This window comes from Colias philodice, chromosome 7 (genome assembly GCF_061535455.1).
Source record: "Colias philodice isolate Cphi_HAF_F1 chromosome 7, ilColPhil1 Martin Lab GWU primary, whole genome shotgun sequence".
Lineage (NCBI taxonomy): Eukaryota > Metazoa > Arthropoda > Insecta > Lepidoptera > Pieridae > Colias > Colias philodice.
In genome coordinates, this window is record NC_143092.1 from 6,575,588 (window position 1) to 6,596,696 (window position 21,109).

The 21,109-nt window shown below is 35.4% G+C and overlaps 1 protein-coding gene across 1 annotated transcript; it reads left to right on the forward strand.

The window, feature by feature from the left end:
• Positions 1-16,555: 16,555 nt before the first annotated feature.
• Positions 16,556-20,407, forward strand: Prosalpha7 (proteasome alpha7 subunit). The gene is made up of 5 exons (XM_089697365.1): positions 16,556-16,712; positions 16,944-17,150; positions 17,479-17,727; positions 18,681-18,793; positions 20,201-20,407. Exons 1-5 carry the CDS (start codon positions 16,692-16,694, stop codon positions 20,376-20,378), a joined length of 768 nt encoding a protein of 255 aa, XP_089553491.1. The 5' UTR covers positions 16,556-16,691; the 3' UTR covers positions 20,379-20,407.
• The last annotated feature ends 702 nt before the right edge of the window (positions 20,408-21,109 follow it).

Below are 21,109 nucleotides of genomic sequence, written 5' to 3' on the forward strand. Positions count from 1 at the left end.
GCTTAATAGCGACGGAAGGTGAGCGTAGGAATTTGCAATAAGCTCCACCTTTGTCTCGGAACCGTTCCACCTCCCCTTTATTTCCCAAGTTCCTTGCATTTCATTCACTATGTACATAGGATAGCAGCAACTAAACGTTTGCACACAATTCTTATTTCATTGTAACATTTCTTCGGGGAATCGTGACAAAAGAAACACGGTTTACCTAATCTTGCCATGTTAGATATGGCGGAGTTACAACGGACAGGCCGCTTTTATCTGGAAAAGTCATGTCTAAGAATATATTTTGATGATAAGCGTAGGTATTCCTACAATAGCAGTCACCAGACGAATAGCCACCGTATTTACCTTGGAATTTAAAGATATAATAATATTATTTATCGAAGTTCGTCAACTGGAAATTCACAAAAAAATAATAATGCAGATTTTTTGAAGTTTCGTATGGAAAAACCATAGTAAATCTTATAATCTTCAAATGACTTGATCATTGCAATTTTTCCTGTTAAATCACTCAAATTAATATAACATAGAAGTATACTTATCAAAAGTATAATAAAAAGTGATTCAAACTCAAACAGAGGCAGTAACATGGAAATCTAAAAGTATCAAACTACCATCGATGTCATAAAATTGCACTTCCTAAAAATAGAAACTTTGCTTAGTCATTGTACCTTTTGTCCGTCGAGGTTTGGCTGGCTCATTACTTCCAGTTCTTCACGATTCGTTAGACATGTAAAAACTTCACTCCTTCGGGATCAATATTGGGGAGTGATTTAACTTCGAACGAGCCATACCTACTAATAGAAATTGTAAAGTCAAAACTCATATTGAACTCGTCCAAAACCAGTCAACCGAAAGTTTAGATCAGTATTTAAATCTACGAAAAATATTCATGTTTATCTGAAATCGTCGAAAATCCATACGATGGAACGACTGAAAGGTTTCATTTTAATTAAAATTTTAATGAAAAGCTTTTATACGGGTCGTATTTTACATTCGTAATGGTAATAATTTAGGCAACCTTTACAAAGTTCTAGCGTCGAATAGAAAGCTTTTAATTTAAAAGCGGGTCAAATGCTAGTACTCGGTTGACAAGAATACAACTAAGTCTAAACGAATGTTAAAAGACTCGGTTAAAGAGAATACGAAGGGGTTTCCACCACAAAAAGAACTGAATTCTGAAGCACATATTATTAACGCTTCCTTTTTGGTCATTATTTGAAAGTTGTTAAATTTAAAAGGGTGGTCATTATATTCTATTGCTATATACGGATATAATATAAGATCTCATTCGTACAGTAACTCTGACTAGCAGCAACCCATTAAGCTGAACTTACAATATCGCTTTCCGATATAAATGGAAACATTGGTCCGTGAGGTAAATCTTTACAGGGTTTAGAAAAATAATTGGATCGGTTGAAGAGAAGCAATTACATCCGCTGAGAGCAATTTCGATTTACTCAGCAACGGTTTGGATAAACTCTACCTTAAATCGGATAACTGCTAGCCATTAATATCTTTTTGAACGTTTTGTAATCGTTTATATAAAGTGTTTGTACGATGTGCTAGTTAAAGAGGAAATTAAATTCACTGTAATTAATCACAAACACCAGTTTTATAAAAGTTTCAGTTATAATTATTTATCCAGCGAATTTACTTATGAATAGAACGATTAAATAATGATATAGAATTATATTTTTTAAAACTACATTAATATTAACATAGTAAAATTATCTACAGTAAAGTAACATTATCAAATTTAATTCAACGATGATAATAAATCAATCGACAAATACTCAATATCAACGCATTGATGAAGAACCTCTAGTACAGATGAAGAACAAAATAGAATACTCAAGGTTTGCTTCTGAAAATTAGGGTCCGGTAACACGGTATTAACTGCGGCTGCCACTCACTTCGATGGTTGTCGTTTATGGAAACGGCTTTTGGTACCCATAATAATAAAATTCCATGCCCTAGTGTAAGGAGCTGATTCATTTAATACAAAATTGATTTTGATGCTGATTCATTTAATCCATATTTATACAAAACTTTCTTCATGGAATGAGAATCGGAGGAAACGCTTAATCTTTTTAAAATCTCTACGTCTATCTACATTTTATTTTTTTAACCTCTCAACCACTGAGAGGCCAGATCCGACCGCGACACAATAGATTTTCTATTGTGTCTGTGATATTATTAGTTATTACCTCATAGAGGAAACTGCAAAGTGGGTACGTAACAGTATTGCTATTAGATTGTTCACAAATATTTAGTTTTTGGGTATTCAACTACAAAATATTTTATCCCATATTGTATTGTTAGTATTTTTACGATTGGATATTTTTATTTATAAATAAACCATTGCGAACATAATATTGACCATCTATCGCTAAAGTAGCTAAGTAAGCCAAGGTAGAAACGTACACGCAACCTAGTTTTACTCCAGAAGAAATAAAAATGCTTTTGCAAAGCTATAAACAGGCCAACGCAAACGTAGCAGCCAACAAGTGTATTGAAGAATTGTTTGTAGTAATGCATAGTGTATTAGAAAAATGAAGTAAATCATATTCTAGTAATAGTTATATAAAAATATTATATTCGTTTGAAGATCACTCTACTCTTACTAATCAAAACAATTTAATAAAAATTACCTATTTAACTAATTTAGGGACATAATTAGTAAAATGTTTCACAACAAAATATCCATGTTAACCAGCCCATCAACTGAGATAGAAATTGTATTTGAAGCTTTACAGAAACTTAGGCATTAGCCGCTAACTTTTCTCTCGCAACGCACATGGCTGAGTCGCCACTAATGGAAGACCGCTGAAGTTTACAGGAAACAAAAAGTACTAAAACCGATCTTCGTGGTAACAGCTTTTTAGAAATAAACCTTTAAATTATTAAAGTACCAGGCTCGCATACGTGGTAGGGGGTATGCTTGTGAGGTTCGACGTTCACGACTAATATTAGCTTGCCAGGGTCGGGATTGCGACGCACGTGGAATAAGAATAAAGCCTCACCTACTAGAGTCAACTTCATTTCAATGACGTTACGTTTGAGAACAAAATGGCAGATATTAAAATTCATTCTGGTGCATGTTGTCTAGTTTATAAAGTACTAGAATGTATAAAGCAATTTAAAGGGACTTATTTTTATGATTTGAGAGGTACAGTACGGTAGATACATCTGTTTTACTGCGGGTAAATAATTTATTGCCAGACATGTGGATAATTAACATTTCGATAAAAAGGCTTCATGCAAACTAAAATAAGAATTGAGAACACTCTGACGTCAATGTTCTTAACGATATCGACGGTTCGAGAAACATTGTTATAATTAATTATTCAAACCATGGTGCGTCTCTTTAGTTTCACATACTAAAGCCTTGATTAAAGATACAAAACGTTCGCAAATCATATTACGCTCATTAGAAATGTTAATCCCTAGACCCAATCCTAACTTAGTTACGTAACATCTTGCGTTAGTTACGTTGGCAACGGTAACAATAATTTAAATATACATCCCTAGTCCCCACATTAATTGAATTAGACTAATCTGTAAACTATACAGGTTGTCCCAGGAAAGACTGTCAAATGGCCAGATGTAGAGCACCAAACCTTCTTGGGCTAATCAAATAACCCAAATGTATGTATTGCGATGTTTCGGAGATAAGAAGTTATGATATTTTTTACATTTTTCTCTTATACATTCAAGGCAATTCTTCGCATATCAAAGTGAATAATAGAGATTTATGCCACCGCTTGACAAGCTTTATACTATGAAACTAGGTACTTTATAATATGAAAAGGAAGATTATAATAAAATTAACAAGTCAAGTTAAATTCTTGTGAATTACTGTTAAGGGAATATAATTTTAGTAGCAATTTAGTTAACTATTCATTCAGGTACATTATAACATATTATTTCAAAAACAGTGTGTTCCAGTTTCTGAAAAGCTCTTTTAAATGTTTGCCAATGCTCAGGTCCTGTCAGGAAATCTATAGGTATGTGGTTTAGAGGCCATACACTTAGTATTTAACTTTTATGAATAGAATAATGTCTTTTAAAAATCATAATAATTCTATTCAAAAACCGTCATTTAGAAATAAGCTTCAAAAAGCAATTTATTCATTGTATTGTTTAGATAAACATTTCACATTAGTATTTCATAATTATTACAAATACATTATAGGTAATTTATATGAAGAGGTAAAGCTATTTGGAGCAAATGGAATATCTACATAAATAAACATTTCATTAAATTAGGATAATCCCAGAGGCAAATGTTCGTTCTGTTTCCTAGAGATAGACCAAATTTATCATCAAACAGAAAAAATATCATTATTATAAAAGCTTCCATTTTAATACAATTTATTGTTGTTGGCTTTACTCGAGCTTTTAATTTCGATAAAATCTTTGTTATCCCGAAAATGGATTATGTATCAAATTAATTCGGACGTGATATAACAATGGCATTAGTTTTAACACAATATTTTGTTTTGCTGGTAGTTTATATCAAATAAACACACATTGATAAATAATAAGATAAAATGTTATTCAATTCAACGAATATTATTAGGTACATATTATATCTATGAAGCAGTCTTGGAAATACCAAATTAAATTAATATTGTTATAAAGTAAGAATAATAATATATTTATTTTTATAATACTTGTTTCAAGGGACACGGTCAGATATGAATGCCTAAGTAGGTCTCTATATATGGAAGAAATTATATAGAGTTAATTAGTACCTACCTACTTAGTTTAACTTGATATTAAATTTTTTCCTTAGGTAAACCAAGAATGCAGTGATATACAGTTCGTAGTTTTTTTTATTAAATATCTATAACGAAATATATACATTTTTATTTCCAGCATATAAAAATTGCCTGCCCCTATTGCGAAACTATAATAAATATTTGTTTTCGACAGACTAACTTTTACCCCTCAGTGGAATCAAACTTTCTAGACAGCTCTCAATTCTATGTTGCACACTATTGCCTTTTATTAAAGTTTAGACAATAAAATTTAATCTTAGAGATTCTACTAAAATTTTATAGGAAATAAAAGCTATGAGACGCATGTAATTTCTTATTCTTCTATTACGTACTAATCCTAAGAATTATTAAAAAAAAATGTACCTATACATTAAATGATTAGCGTGTATTTTAATTTTCTAATTTCACCGAAATGTACCTCACCATTTTCCCGCGCGTTATATTATAAGAAAAAACGCTCAAATTTAAACGGATGAAGTGAAACCATTACTGGGGCACCATCCATCACGCTGCCTACTCAATTGACATAAACGTCAACACTTAACCTCATGAAGAATGCGACCTACATGCGACCTAAATCAGTATGATACTCGTGCCCTCATAGAGGTAGGATGGTGGCGGCATAACATTGAATTTTTTACAATTCTATACAATGAGGAAGATTAAACAATTTTATGTTTACAAATATGAAATAATATGAGGCGGATAAAAGCGATTATTTCTTATGTTCTTATTTAGATAGGTAATATATAACATTCACGTGAAATATATTTGTTATTTTTTTGTGGTTAATAAGAAAAATTACATCATATTATATTATTATTAATAGTTCCAAAACTTTAAAATAAAACTCTTATTATGAGTTAAATAATTATGGAACCTCGTATTTACACGTCCATGAGAAATTATAAAAGCTCCGATATGTGCCCTTCGAGGAACTCTACGCTCAATGCCATTTTAATTATTTTATTTAGGTATATAAAAAAAATCGCATATTTTACGGATATATCTTACGTCTCGCCATGTAAAACCACCCTTAAAGAAGATTTACGAGCAAGTCCTGCCCCCACGTACGCCCGTCAAACGTGATGACTCCTGTCAATCCGAAAATTGTCTTCAAATGCTTTTGAGCCTTTTTTGTGCGATCATATGGGGAGGGACACAAGTGCAAGCCTGCTCTGCTACGATATAAACGAAATTAATTAAATATTTTTATTGTTATTTGTGTTATTTTCCAAGAGGAAATCCTCTTGAAAAAATAGTGCAGATTCTCTAAAATATTGCGATTGTATTCTAAAAATATACGATACCGTTTTTAATACACTTCACTTAATGTAATGAAATTCATCAACTCAAGTAATACTTAGCTCAAATTCAAAGCAGTTCTTCTATCCACTTTGCTTCACTGAAAAAGCAATTTGCATTTCAAATAATAACAATTTGAAAATTGGCACAATACGACAACATAAACAAGGAAATGTATTCAAGATGTAGTCAAAAATTAAAAACAAACAATATACAGTCTTATACAAACCAAGCGCGGGCCAGAAGAGAAAAGACTAACTTCACCATTCATTTACAAAGTAAACCCCAAGTTGAACCCTCGAAACTCATTAAAAGTAAATCCGGGTGCATTTTCTAAAGACGTTGAATTAAAGCTTCTTTAAAGAAATTTTCTTAAAACTGGAGGCGGTGCGCCTCATTTGCCACTATTGAAGCATTGCTCCATAGTTCAATGCAACCTTCCGCTCAAATAAAGCTAAGAAACTCCGGGATTTTAAATATTTTCATTTTTTATTGTCTATGCTCAGCATATTGCTCTTCAGTCTGAATGGAAGTATTATGGGATTATGGTTAAATCAAGTTTCATTTACTCCGTAGATAATTTCCAGCAATATTTAAGAATTTTTGGGTAGGTATACAAAATTTAGACAGTAATTTATTTTATTTTTGCCCGAGTAAATTATAAAACCATTGAACAGATTTTCATTTGCTTTAACAGAAATGTGGCTCTAGGTTAAGTAATTTAGAAAATAAGTTGCTAATAATAGTCATCTGCACTTCAATTATCAAGAAACACTTTAGAAAATTAGATTCGAATAATCTTCACCCATGCAATTACTCGGGGTTCAACACAATTAAGATTTTGAATAATTTACGAAACACTAGTGCAGTTATACTGCGATAGAACAAGGGAAGGGCCCCAAGATCCCAGTGTCGTAATTAGGACAGATTTAACTTTATACAGGGCGCGGGTCATGGTAGGGCGTAGAAATGAAGAATTACTTTTCACTGACCCCGCAGAAAAGTAGAACTCGGGTAGCAATAAGAACATTAGAATTATAAAATCTACTAAAAGCAAAGAACGATCTTCTAACGATCATCCTTCTACTAAAAATAACGATCTTCTATCAGTCTGGTTTACTTTTACTTTTCCGAAAATTGTACATAATAATTGTGATTATTGAACGCACAATTGTACCTACGAAGTATTGCAAGGCGTAGTCAGATCCCACTGGGCGCCAAGGCTAGTTACGGCTCTGTCAGCTCCCTGTTTATTTAATAACCTTGCGCCGTACCGATAACAGGCTATTGTATAGAAACTATGAAGACGAGTTCTATTGCTAGCCTAGAACCGTATTCGATATTATACTGTTATATCTACACTGCCAACTCGTTTTATTATCAAAATCCAAATTGGATTTTCGTGGAAATTGAGTTAGCGATATATTATAATCTACCCATCATATTAATTGAGAAGCAAAAGCAAATGCATTCGTGCTAATATTAGAGCCGTTTAATAACGTTAGGTATTTAATAGTTAAGAGACAGGTCAATATTAATAACTTTTAAACTGAACTTTACATGTGGATGGACACAATGTAAAGTCTACTAGTACCAATTTGTTTATTAATGTATAATATTGTGATACAGGCTACGCTTTATTTTATTTTCTTAGAATTTATACTTATTAAAAACATTGTAATATATAGATTTAGTATACTGTATTTACCTATGAGGTAGGTAGTTACTTATAGTTAAAATTGGTAAGTAAGTAAATAAAAATTATTTTAACATGAAATAAGTATAAAATAAAAAAATACAAGCAAAATACCTACGTCATGACGTAGTATGTAACAAGTAGGGAATAAAAATTTATTGTTTCGTTCTCTCTTTTAGTATTTGGACTCTTTTTATGATTGCGAATGTCACTGTCGACGCAATTCACGAAATGCGACTCCTTGGCAAACAGAGATATTATTAGTTTCCTAAAAGTAGCTACTCTTTCCGAGTGCATTTCGCTATATTCATTCGAGTTTAGATCCTCTATGATATACAAAGCTGCTCGAATTTAAACAGCTCATTCTAAACATTCGTATTTTTCTGTTGAGCTTTCACATTCACAAAAAAAATATATTTTAAATAAGTCGAACCTTGGTCGAACCTTAAATTGTTATGGAAGTTAGCTAATAAGCAGCACCTACACAATGACTTATTTTATTATCTGAGACAAAATGTCGTAAACTAATAATATTATGATACAATGATTAAGTAAAAATACATATACGATGAAAACATCTCCCTAAAATACATCTAAACGTCTCCATGCTCAGCGTAGCAGAAAATGGCCATCTTCAAAATTAATGGATATTTTATTGCATTCGACGTTAAATTGTGTGTGAACACGATCGAGAATCTTTTAAAGGTTTCTTTCTGCGTGTTAATTCTGTTTAACTCTCCATAAACGCATTTACGACGACTCAATATATCTGTAGATATACCTACAAGCTTATAATATAAATATTTAACATTTTATCCAAGTTTTCAAGTGCTCTTTGACTATTTTAGATTATAACTAGCTGTCCCTGCTGCAAATGTTGTTAGACTCTAACTCTTATCAATGAAAAAAATTTTTGGCCTATTTTCAGACTTACCCAATAGGCTTACAAAATATTGGTCCGGGAGCCAGCAGCAGATTTTATGACCAAGTTCCTCTCAAGCGGTAATTAGTAAAATGCATCAAAGTATAGTATTATGAAGCCTCGTGAACGTCAGCTGGAGCTCGGTTGGGGGGAAGAGCGGTTGTAGCCTCCCGTATCAGCTGACGGTTTTTCCACCAAGATACAGCCAGCTGACATATATATTTATCCACAGTTACATATAAGCTATCATCAGGTAAATTTTTGTTTGAGAGGAAATAACGGAAAATAAATTTTTCTTTAAATTTAACTTTCATGTTCGAGACACCAGCTGACGTATAATACACCATGTTTTAACCAGCTGGCTATTTTTTTTCGTTGAGATATTGGGTTAGCTACAATTTGACAAATTTTTAGCTGAGAGGAAATGAATGAATGAATGTATTTTTTTTCCTATGTGCGTGGGAGGCTACAACCGCTCACCCCCCCAACCGAGCGCCAGCTGACGTTCACGAGGCTTTATAATACTATACTCTCATGCGTCTGACGAATTATCTCTTGAGAGGAAATAGTTAACCAAATTTGCACCTGGCTCCCTAACCATATCATGTGAATAGATCCAGCCGTTTCGAAGGTTTATAACGTTATATTCAGAAATATCAAAATCGTTATCCTGCTGCTAAAATGATAAATAACTCTATTAAAGTAAGGGAAGTTTTTTACAAAATATTATGATAGGAATAATTATTTAGTTAGCACTACTAATTCATCCGTATATTCCTTGTTTTAATTCATCACAATTACATTTTTCCGCGAAAGTGTTTTAGCTGTGAAAATAAAATTTAAAATTCTAGAAACTTAAATTGGCCCGTTTCTCCGCTGACTAAAAGAGTAATGAAAAGAAAATTTCACATTTCAGGACACATAGATTATTCTTAGTGGCCTCTTTTGTCCAAAATGTATGTGAAATTCTGACTACAAATTTTATAGTACCAACCTTTCTATTTCTGGTTATTTTATTCTTGATTCAGATTCTAAAGATTTATTTGCTCATTCAAGAATATGCTTTTGCCTTTTACCGTAGCTTTATATTTACAGAGATAGGTTTTTTCAAGTGTGTAATATTACCATATTACCTAACATTAAGGTAATTTCAGTAAAAAAGGCAATTCTGCTTACTCAGTAGTCACTTCTATTTTTTCGATGAATATCCGAACATTTCTTAAAAACTAGCGCAGAATTTTTCGTCAAAGGAATACTTCCAACTATCATTAGGGAGATACTGGGATTCTCTGAAATTGCGTCATTTCAAAGGATTCATTACGGAGCCACAATGATTGTCTCCGCCAATACAGTTCACACGATCTATAGTCAAATAACAAACAAGAACCCTTGAAAGGTTTTGGGCGTTTTCTTCTAGTAGTAATAAAACAAAATGAGTTTTTGTATTGATCAAAATGCGTGCAACTTGTACTTAGAAAACAACTTTGTTACCTAATTCACAACGTGCAGTTGTGAATATACCAATCAATCAATATACCACTGCACCATTTTGTAAAATTATGTCGGTGCTACATTTGACGACATAATAATATTATTAATTTAATTATGGACACATATGTAAATGTAGACACTCAGAAAGTCAAGTAAAGTGATGCTGATATAAAATGTTACGATTTAGTTAAAGCTATAATTTATTTACTTTTCTATTTAGCTATATATACTTACCGGTAGGTGTATTAATTAACATAATATTATTGAATTATTTATAGGTATTGTGCCCCGAGGTTTTATCCCCATTTCTCCGCCCCTATTGGTCCTTTATTGGTCTTAGCGTGATGATATAGCCTTCCTCGAGAAATGGACTACTTATCTAACACCGAAAGCACAGCCGAAAGAATTTTTCAAATCAGACCAGTAGTTTCTGAGAATAACGCGTTCAAACAAACAAACAAGCTCTTCAGCTATAAAATATTAGTATAGACTTTAGATTGCACAAAAAGTTTTTAATGTGATTTTACTGGCCAAAAGATTTATCAGTCAGTTCTATACTTTGGAAAACTTCGTAGATACTATTTTATATCGACTCTACCATACTTGAAGTTAATCTTTAATGAATGTGTTTCGTGACCTCTGGGCTCTGGGATCTAAACAATCATACATAACCACAAAAAAGGGACTAGGTTAGTTATTTTTTATTTATATTTATTTAATTTCATTGTGCTCCCACCCCGGTTTTAACCTAAAAAACCAAATCTTAATCCAAATTGTGTGTACCAAATTTCACATACCTTAAAAGCGTTAAGTTAAGCCTAAGGCGTTTAAGCGCATTATGTACCTATTTTTACACTAGTTGGCTTTAGTGCAGACCATTTTATTTTTTTTTAAGAATAAAAATTACGCATAATAAGATCTACCTTTAGCACTATAATAATATTATAGGTAATATAGGCTGTACATTCACAGTTTAATCCAAGACGGGTCCTTGAGTGTTGTGTGGATCTTGCGGTAATAAAGTTCTCGCTGGTTTTTCGGCGTTTATGGCGCGGGAGGCAAAATGTGTAAACAGGGGTGCGGCCGTAAATTCTTTTGACATGGTAATCTGCGTGCTGCATATATCAGCGCTATTTTCAACTCATAGGCTTATTATATTAGTTCCAACAAGGTAAAAATATTTTTTTAAATAATATCTACATAATTCTATATAATTTACCTACATAATTATTTTTATTTAATTTACTTTGGAGCTATGTGAATTCATGTTTATGTGTTTACATATTTGAAATGTGCTCAGAAAGCTATTTCATTTGATACCCATACCCCACACAACGTTTTTTTTTTATTCTTTACTTGAAGTCCATAGAGGGCGTTGTAGTTAGGTAATTAATTAAGAGTCCTAATACAAAATTGCGCTGGACGAAAGCTAGTATTTTTATAGCGGCAGTACACATGGGGCCAAGGCGTTGGGCCAACGTGTTGGGAAAAAATGAAGGATATCAAGATTCCTGTTCACACATTGGCGTACTGATCACTCCGCATTGGCGCTTCAAGGACGGACGTAGTCCGTAGAAGTTCTTGCAGCCGCAGCAATTTATTTATACAGTGCGTTTAATTATTACGTACATGTGCATCAATAACAATGAATGTACTCTGCTGTCTGCGATGATACCATTTTCCAATCTCTATTGTCCTTTTTTTTTAGCACAATTTGATCAAAACCATGCTCATTGTATATTGTTATTTAATTTTTAAGAACAAGTAACTTTTTAATACTATTTTACTCATTTTATAAATATATTCATTTTTTATCGCATTGTATAAAAGTGAGATAAGAAAAACATCTAGAATAATACTAGCGGCCCGCCCCGGCTTCGCCCGTGGTGCATATGAAAAATAGATGTTGGCCGATTCTCAGACTTACCCGATATACACTGAAAATTTCATGAGAATCGGTCCACCCGTTTCGGAGGAGTATGCAGACTAACATTGTGACACGAGAATTTTATATATAAGATAATAAATAGAAAATAAAACATCTAATTTAATGAGATTGGTTTTTATTTTTTTGTAGTTCATAGTATGTAGTGATAATGTAAACACTGACTTGCCTTTCATATTTTTATGCTTTACCTCTTTATTGATCCAAACACAAATAAAAACACAAACACCAAACACCGAACACCGAACACCGAACACCGAACACCGAACAACGAACAACGAACAACGAACACCGAACACCGAACACCGAACACCGAACACCGAACACCGAACAACGAACAACGACAACGAACAACGGACAACGGACAACGGACAACGGACAACGGACAACGGACACCGGACACCGGACACCGGACACCAGAAACCGGACACCGGACACCGGACACCGGACACCGGACACCGGACACCGGACACCGGACACCGGACACCGGACACCGGACACCGGACACCGGACACCGGACACCGAACACCGAACACCGAACACCGAACAACGAACAACGAACAACGAACAACGAACAACGAACAACGAACAATGAACAACGAACAACGAACAACGAACAACGAACTACGAACAACGAACAACGAACAACGAACAACGAACAACGAACAACGAACAACGAACACCGAACAACGAACAACGAACAACGAACAACGAACAACGAACACCGAACAACGAACAACGAACACCGAACACCGAACAACGAACAACGAACAACGAACAACGAACACCGAACACCGAACACCGAACACCGAACACCGAACACCGAACACCGAACACCGAACACCGAACACCGAACACCGAACACCGAACACCGAACACCGAACACCGAACACCGAACAACGAACAACGAATAACGAACAACGAACAACGAACAACGAACAACGAACAACGAACAACGAACACCGAACACCGAACACCGAACAACGAACAACGAACACCGAACACCGAACAACGAACAACGAACAACGAACAACGAACAACGAACACCGAACACCGAACACCGAACACCGAACACCGAACAACGAACAACGAACAACGAACAACGAACAACGAACAACGAACAACGAACACCGAACACCGAACACTGAACACCGAACAACGAACAACGAACACCGAACAACGAACAACGAACAACGAACAACGAACAACGAACAACGAACAACGAACAACGAACAACGAACAACGAACAACGAACAACGAACACCGAACACCGAACACCGAACACCGAACACCGAACACCGAACACCGAACACCGAACAACGAACAACGACAACGGACAACGGACAACGAACACCGAACACCGAACACCGAACACCGAACAACGAACAACGAACAACGAACACCGAACAACGAACAACGAACACCGAACACTGAACACCGAACACCGAACACCGAACACCGAACACCGCACACCGAACAACGAACAACGAACAACGAACAACGAACAACGAACACCGAACAACGAACAACGAACACCGAACAACGAACAACGAACAACGAACAACGAACACCGAACACCGAACACCGAACACCGAACACCGAACACCGAACACCGAACACCGAACACCGAACACCGAACACCGAACACCGAACACCGAACAACGAACACCGAACACCGAACACCGAACACCGAACACCGAACAACGAACAACGAACAACGAACAACGAACAACGAACAACGAACAACGAACAACGAACAACGAACAACGAACAACGAACAACGAACAACGAACAACGAACAACGAACAACGAAAAACGAACAACGAACAACGAACAACGAACAACGAACTACGAACTACGAACAACGAACACCGAACACCGAACACCGAACACCGAACACCGAACACCGAACACCGAACACCGAACACCGAACACCGAACACCGAACACCGAACACCGAACACCGAACACCGAACAACGAACAACGAACAACGAACAACGAACAACGAACAACGAACAACGAACAACGAACAACGAACAACGAACAACGAACAACGAACAACGAACAACGAACAACGAACAACGAACAACGAACAACGAACAACGAACAACGAACTACGAACAACGAACACCGAACACCGAACACCGAACACCGAACACCGAACAACGAACAACGAACAACGAACAACGAACAACGAACAACGAACAACGAACACCGAACACCGAACACCGAACAACGAACAACGAACACCGAACAACGAACAACGAACAACGAACAACGAACAACGAACACCGAACAACGAACACCGAACACCGAACACCGAACACCGAACAACGAACAACGAACAACGAACAACGAACACCGAACAACGAACAACGAACAACGAACAACGAACAACGAACAACGAACAACGAACAACGAACAACGAACAACGAACAACGAACAACGAACAACGAACAACGAACAACGAACAACGAACAACGAACAACGAACAACGAACAACGAACAACGAACAACGAACTATGAACAACGAACACCGAACACCGAACACCGAACACCGAACAACGAACAACGAACAACGAACAACGAACAACGAACAACGAACAACGAACACCGAACACCGAACACTGAACACCGAACACCGAACAACGAACAACGGACAACGGACAACGGACAACGGACAACGGACAACGGACAACGGACAACGGACAACGGACAACGGACAACGGACAACGGACAACGGACAACGGACAACGGACACCGAACAACGAACAACGGACAACGGACAACGAACAACGAACAACGAACAACGAACAACGAACAACGAACAACGAACAACGGACAACGGACAACGGACAACGGACAACGAACAACGAACAACGAACAACGAACAACGAACAACGAACAACGAACAACGAACAACGAACAACGGACAACGGACAACGGACAACGAACAACGAACAACGAACAACGAACAACGAACAACGAACAACGAACACCGAACACCGAACACCGAACACCGAACACCGAACAACGAACAACGAACAACGAACAACGAACAACGAACAACGAACAACGAACAACGAACAACGAACAACGAACAACGAACAACGAACAACGAACAACGAACAACGAACAACGAACAACGAACAACGAACAACGAACAACGAACAACGAACAACGAACAACGAACAACGAACAACGAACAACGAACAACGAACAACGAACAACGAACAACGAACAACGAACAACGAACAACGAACAACGAACAACGAACACCGAACACCGAACACCGAACACCGAACACCGAACAACGGACAACGGACAACGGACAACGGACAACGGACAACGGACAACGGACAACGGACAACGGACAACGGACAACGGACACCGGACACCGGACACCGGACAACGGACACCGGACACCGGACACCGGACACCGGACACCGAACACCGAACAACGAACAACGAACACCGAACACCGAACACCGAACACTTTTAGTTTTAGTTTTAGTTTTGTTAAACGACTTTTAGTTTTGTTAAACGAGCGCCTAAAGAATTACAGAAACAAGTCAAAATCACTCTAAAATCGATAAGGATTCTTAACGTAACGTCATGCAATCTATAACCAGTGGACAATGAAGAGGCTTCGAACGATATGTAGGTAAGTTTTTTGTCTAATCATGATTATTAGAACTTAGGAGGGAACAGATGAACATCCGTACCCACATACATACTGCTTTTGCTTCCCTGTAGTTGGGTAATAATAATTGTGTGTGTACTGATAAAAAAAAATCACCCGGTGTAATTTTCACGAAAATTGTTTCAAATTGTCATTTTTGGTACTTATTACGAATATTAAATTATGCATACGAATGATTTAATTTTTAAAAATTAAGTGGAGCAACTTTCCCTTAGTACATTTGTATTATTTACATATATGATGACATGATGCATTTGTTTGCACTACTAGACCAAGCCCTTAAGGGTTAATATTTAACATAACATTTATTTTTTCGCGTCTGGAATGCTGGTAAGACAAGTTAAAGGAGAATAGAGATTAGAGTTTTCTTCAAATCAATTATTTTTAAAATATCAAACTATCCCATAGATGGCGTTGGCGTGGAGTATCAAAGACACGGCTGGCAATCTTGCAATCCCGCCATACTTTTAAAATTCTTCCCACAGATTCTTCCCCATTAATATAATACTACTTCCAACTACTTCTACATAATAATATGATTATTTTGTTGGATATTATTATAAATCAAAGTTTAGATTTGGTTTTTATTACAGGTTTTTATATACAGAACAGTTTAAATAGCATAATATTCTGTATTCTGTGTCTGTATTAATTCAGTATGGCAGCACCGATAGTGTTGATTTTTATCTGTTGTTGACATCAATTTTGTGTAATCTGTGGTCAAACGATTTGCTTGTCATCATTGCCGAAAGTGATTTGGATTTTTTGAAAATACAATAGTTGTAACTTGTAAAGTGCATAAAACTTCGTTTATTTTACTGAAAAATTATAAATAAATAATCATGAGTTCTATAGGTACAGGAGTAAGTACAGATTATCATTGTTAAATGCGTATTTACAGTGATTTCAAAATAGGAATTCCATTCATCTGATACTTCAAAACTTACAAAAAAGACTGTATTAATTATTGTTAAGTAAAACATTATCATACTCAAGATCTTGTATTTACTGTGAATTATTCTTATAATATACAGTTTGTTACAGAAAGAGGTTATTTTTTCAAAAGTTGCTCATTCATGTCTTTGTAATTTCAGTATGATCTGTCTGCTTCACAATTTTCGCCGGACGGTCGAGTGTTTCAAGTAGAGTATGCTGCGAAAGCCGTAGAAAATTCGGGAACAGTTATTGGATTACGCGGAAAAGATGGTGTGGTATTTGCTGTTGAAAAGTTGGTAACATCAAAGTTGTATGAACCTGGCGCGAATAAGAGAATCTTTCATATTGATGAACATGTTGGCATGGTAAGTATTTATAGATGACATATAATATAACTAAGTAACAATAAAATACTTAAATATTTGTTTTTAAGCTATTGCATAGCTTCTATCGCAGGCCTTGAGTGCGGGGACCAAATCCAGAAATTTTGTAACGAAAAAACCTCACGCTCCCCACTCCGACGGGCGCGGAGGTGTGGCTTGAAGGCATAGCATGCAATAGCTTTACCGCGGCAGTCCCCGAGTGTGTGGCACTCTTTTTTTTTAATGCACAATTCATTTTTTGCTTAATCATACAGCCTACGAATTTTCCTTTCTATTCTACAATTAATCATAATATTTATTGAATTTCCAGGCAGTATCTGGCCTCATCTCCGATGCTCGGCAAATAGTAGAGACAGCGCGTTCCGAGGCCTCAAACTACAGATCACAGTACGGCATCCCAGTCCCTTTGAAATACTTGAATGAGCGTGTGTCAATGTACATGCATGCATATACATTGTATAGTGCGGTAAGGCCTTATGGGTGCGCTGCTATATTAGGAACTTGGTCTGAACATGACGGACCTCAGATGTACATGCTCGAACCTAGTGGTGTATCGTTTGTAAGTATTATTTGTAAAAAAACAAAGATATACCTTAATAAATAAATAAAGGCTTTGATATTAAAATAATTTTTTAAAATCAGTTCAGTAGATCCAGATAAATGAGGCAGAACTATAATTGTTTATAGGAAAACTTCATAAGTACTTTACTCATAAAATGACACTTCATTTCTACTGTGTATTATTCCTGTAATCTATCAGCTTTAATATATTATGTACAATCAGACTAAGACATGACATACATACATACATACATACTTTTAACGATACCTTAGGTGGCCTGGAAGAAATTGCTTTTAAGCGATAAGGTCAACTTTTGTACCTTACCTCGAATCTATACAACCATATATTATATACTGTAATGTTAAATGGTGTGGTACAATAAATGGTTAAATAAATACTTTTCTAACATTGTTGTGAACTGCAGGTTTATATGGATACAATGATTTTGTTCTGCAAGTTCCAGACGGTTTCTTAGTAATTTTCGAGTTTCGAGTAATATTATTCTAGGAGTCTAGGATTTGCTCTTGTGATCTATAGTAATGGCGATAATCAGCCAAAAGCTTAACAGACCTTTAATTATAAATTGTAACTCTATTAATTCTCTAGTTTTAAAATATCACTCATCTTTACAATTATTAAACTTGTTCATAATAAACATAATTGCATTCATTTTAATACTTTACTACTACTTACTTTATTGTTACTGGTACATAAATTTAGAAATTAAATATTTTAACATATTTTAAACGGGTTTTATTCATTATATTATTATCCTGGCGTTTTACACACTTTTCAGCAACTGTGGTCAAGGGGAAACTTTGATGTTATAAGATAAATTTTGAATTTCTTAATGTATTATATTCTGTAAAATTAAACTCAAGAAATGCCTATAGTACATAAATTACCTATACTTACTCCTGTTTTAAGTGTTTTTCCTTTATAAATTTCAGTCATACTATGGCTGTGCAGTGGGCAAGGCGAAACAAGCAGCAAAAACTGAAATTGAGAAGCTCAAACTTGCTGATATTCCAGTTAAGGATCTAGTGAAGGAGGCTGCCAGAATGTAAGATACATTGCTTTATATTGGTTTTTAAGCTATTGCATAGCTTCTATCGCGGGCCTTGAGCGCGGGGACCGAATCCAGAAATTCTGTAACGAAAAAACCTCACGCTCCCCACTCCGACGGCCGCGGAGGTGTGGCTTGAAGGCATAACATGCAATAGCTTTACCGCCGCAGTCCCCGAGTGCCACACGTCTTTTTAAATTACTGAGAATAAAATATGGGTAAATGTGAAAAAAATTACTAATAACAGAGTAGACCAAGTATTGTTTGATTACATTTTTGTAACTGAGTACTTGGCAATGTAATTCAGATTACATCTATGGATAGCATATGAAACAGAATGTTTTTTTAATGGTAGTGACCCTACTTTTTAACTGCCATCAGAAAAGGAGGAAGTTAATGTGGAGGAACTTAATCTGTTAGAATCATTTTTGTATGTACATATGTAGTCCAATGATAAAATATTTTTTGGAAATCAGTCAAACAGTTATGTCCATCCCACAAACAATAACAAATTATGTCTTAAGGCGAGGTATTTCAACGCGCCGTTTGCGAGAGTCGCTCCTCGCGTCGGCTTGTCAAGAAAACTGGGCAACGGTAAATTCGAGATATAGTAATATAATATATTTAATAATTACAGGGCTTCAGTTGAAAACCAAAATTTAGCACGTTTTCTGCAATACATCAAAATACATATCCTTGTATAAAAATTATTTGCAAAATCAGAAATTTCATTATTAAATAATTCGTTTTCGATTTTTATTTTAGCCTATTTTTATGATTTTATATGATCGAGCAAAATACACGTGGTTGTGTAACAAATTAGCACACTTTTTAGGCAATATCTTGAAGTGTATTGATTAATTTTTCTAAAAGCGTCATATAATTGCAAATACATGAAAAATTTGATCTTGCAAACCAATTTTACTCCGCTTCGCTGACGGGACTCCCCTCAATTAGCAGCAGTAGATGTATGTAATATTATTATTAGTGTGAGGCAGTTATAAGCTGATATACGCAAATCCTACTAAAATAATTATAAGTGCAAATGTTTGTGAGGATGGATGGATGTTTGTTACTCTTTCAAGCCAAATACTACTGAACCGATTACAATGTATTTTGGTATGTACGTAGCTGAAGACCCAGAATAAGACATAGGCTACTTTTTATCCTGGAAATCCCACAGGAACGAGAACGCGGGTTTTTCTTTGAAAAAGTCGGCAAAGCCGCGTGCGGAAATCCAGTGTTATTAATCAATTTTAAGAAATAGTAAAAAAAATCAATTATGAACCCATTGAAATAAAAATTTAAAGATTTGTAAAAGCGACACACAAACTATCACTTTTAAACTTTAACCTTAAATTTTTATTTTAAATCGATTTTTCAACCACCTCCCCTCTTTTTCAGTATCTACCTAGTGCACGATGAGCTAAAAGACAAACAATTCGAGTTGGAACTCTCATGGGTGTCGAAAGATACGAAGGGTCGTCACCAGATGGTGCCCAAGGAAGTCGCTTCAGACGCCGAGAACCAAGCGAAGCAAGCGCTCGCTGATATCGAAGACTCTGATGATGGTGAAATGTGAACGGAATAAATTTTTATGTATTATTTTTTGGTTTTTATTTTTTTTTTCCTACTTAGTAACGAACACACTAACGATTCACCTGTATGTCTGTATGTTACTGACTCCTTTTGACACACTTTAAACTGACAGATTCAATTCAATTTTGTACACTTATAATAATTATAACATCGATGATAAGCGTGTTTTTTTTTTTAGTTTTGAAAGCTATTTTATTTTATGTATTAGAATATGCAAATGACATAGATGGAAATATTATAGGTACGTTAGAATTCCAAGTATATTTTTATAGTGATTAAGTCACAGAACAGTAAAAACATATAGAAGTGCTGTAATGTCTAATTAGTATGAAAACCAGTGTCGCCAAACCCACACATTTAAACCGATAGTTATACAGTACACTACAAGTAAACTATGCCTTTGATTGGACAGCTTAATTTGAGTAAAAACTGACTTAGGTTATAAATTCAGCATTTCAATATGTACCCTAACGCACCATGTTACGGTTTATTTTAGTATAACATCCCTAAGTATATTAGCTGTTTTGTTTCTCATTGCACAGAAATTCCAAATTCGAAAACATTCAGCTACTCCACAACAGGGGGCGTTAGTTTTCGATAGATATAAATTTGAAACGCAACACATAGAGATAAGGTTGAAATTTGTGTCACTCAACATTAATGACATTAACTTGATATTTATCTGATGCTATGCTCTGAGGGATGTCAGCCTTG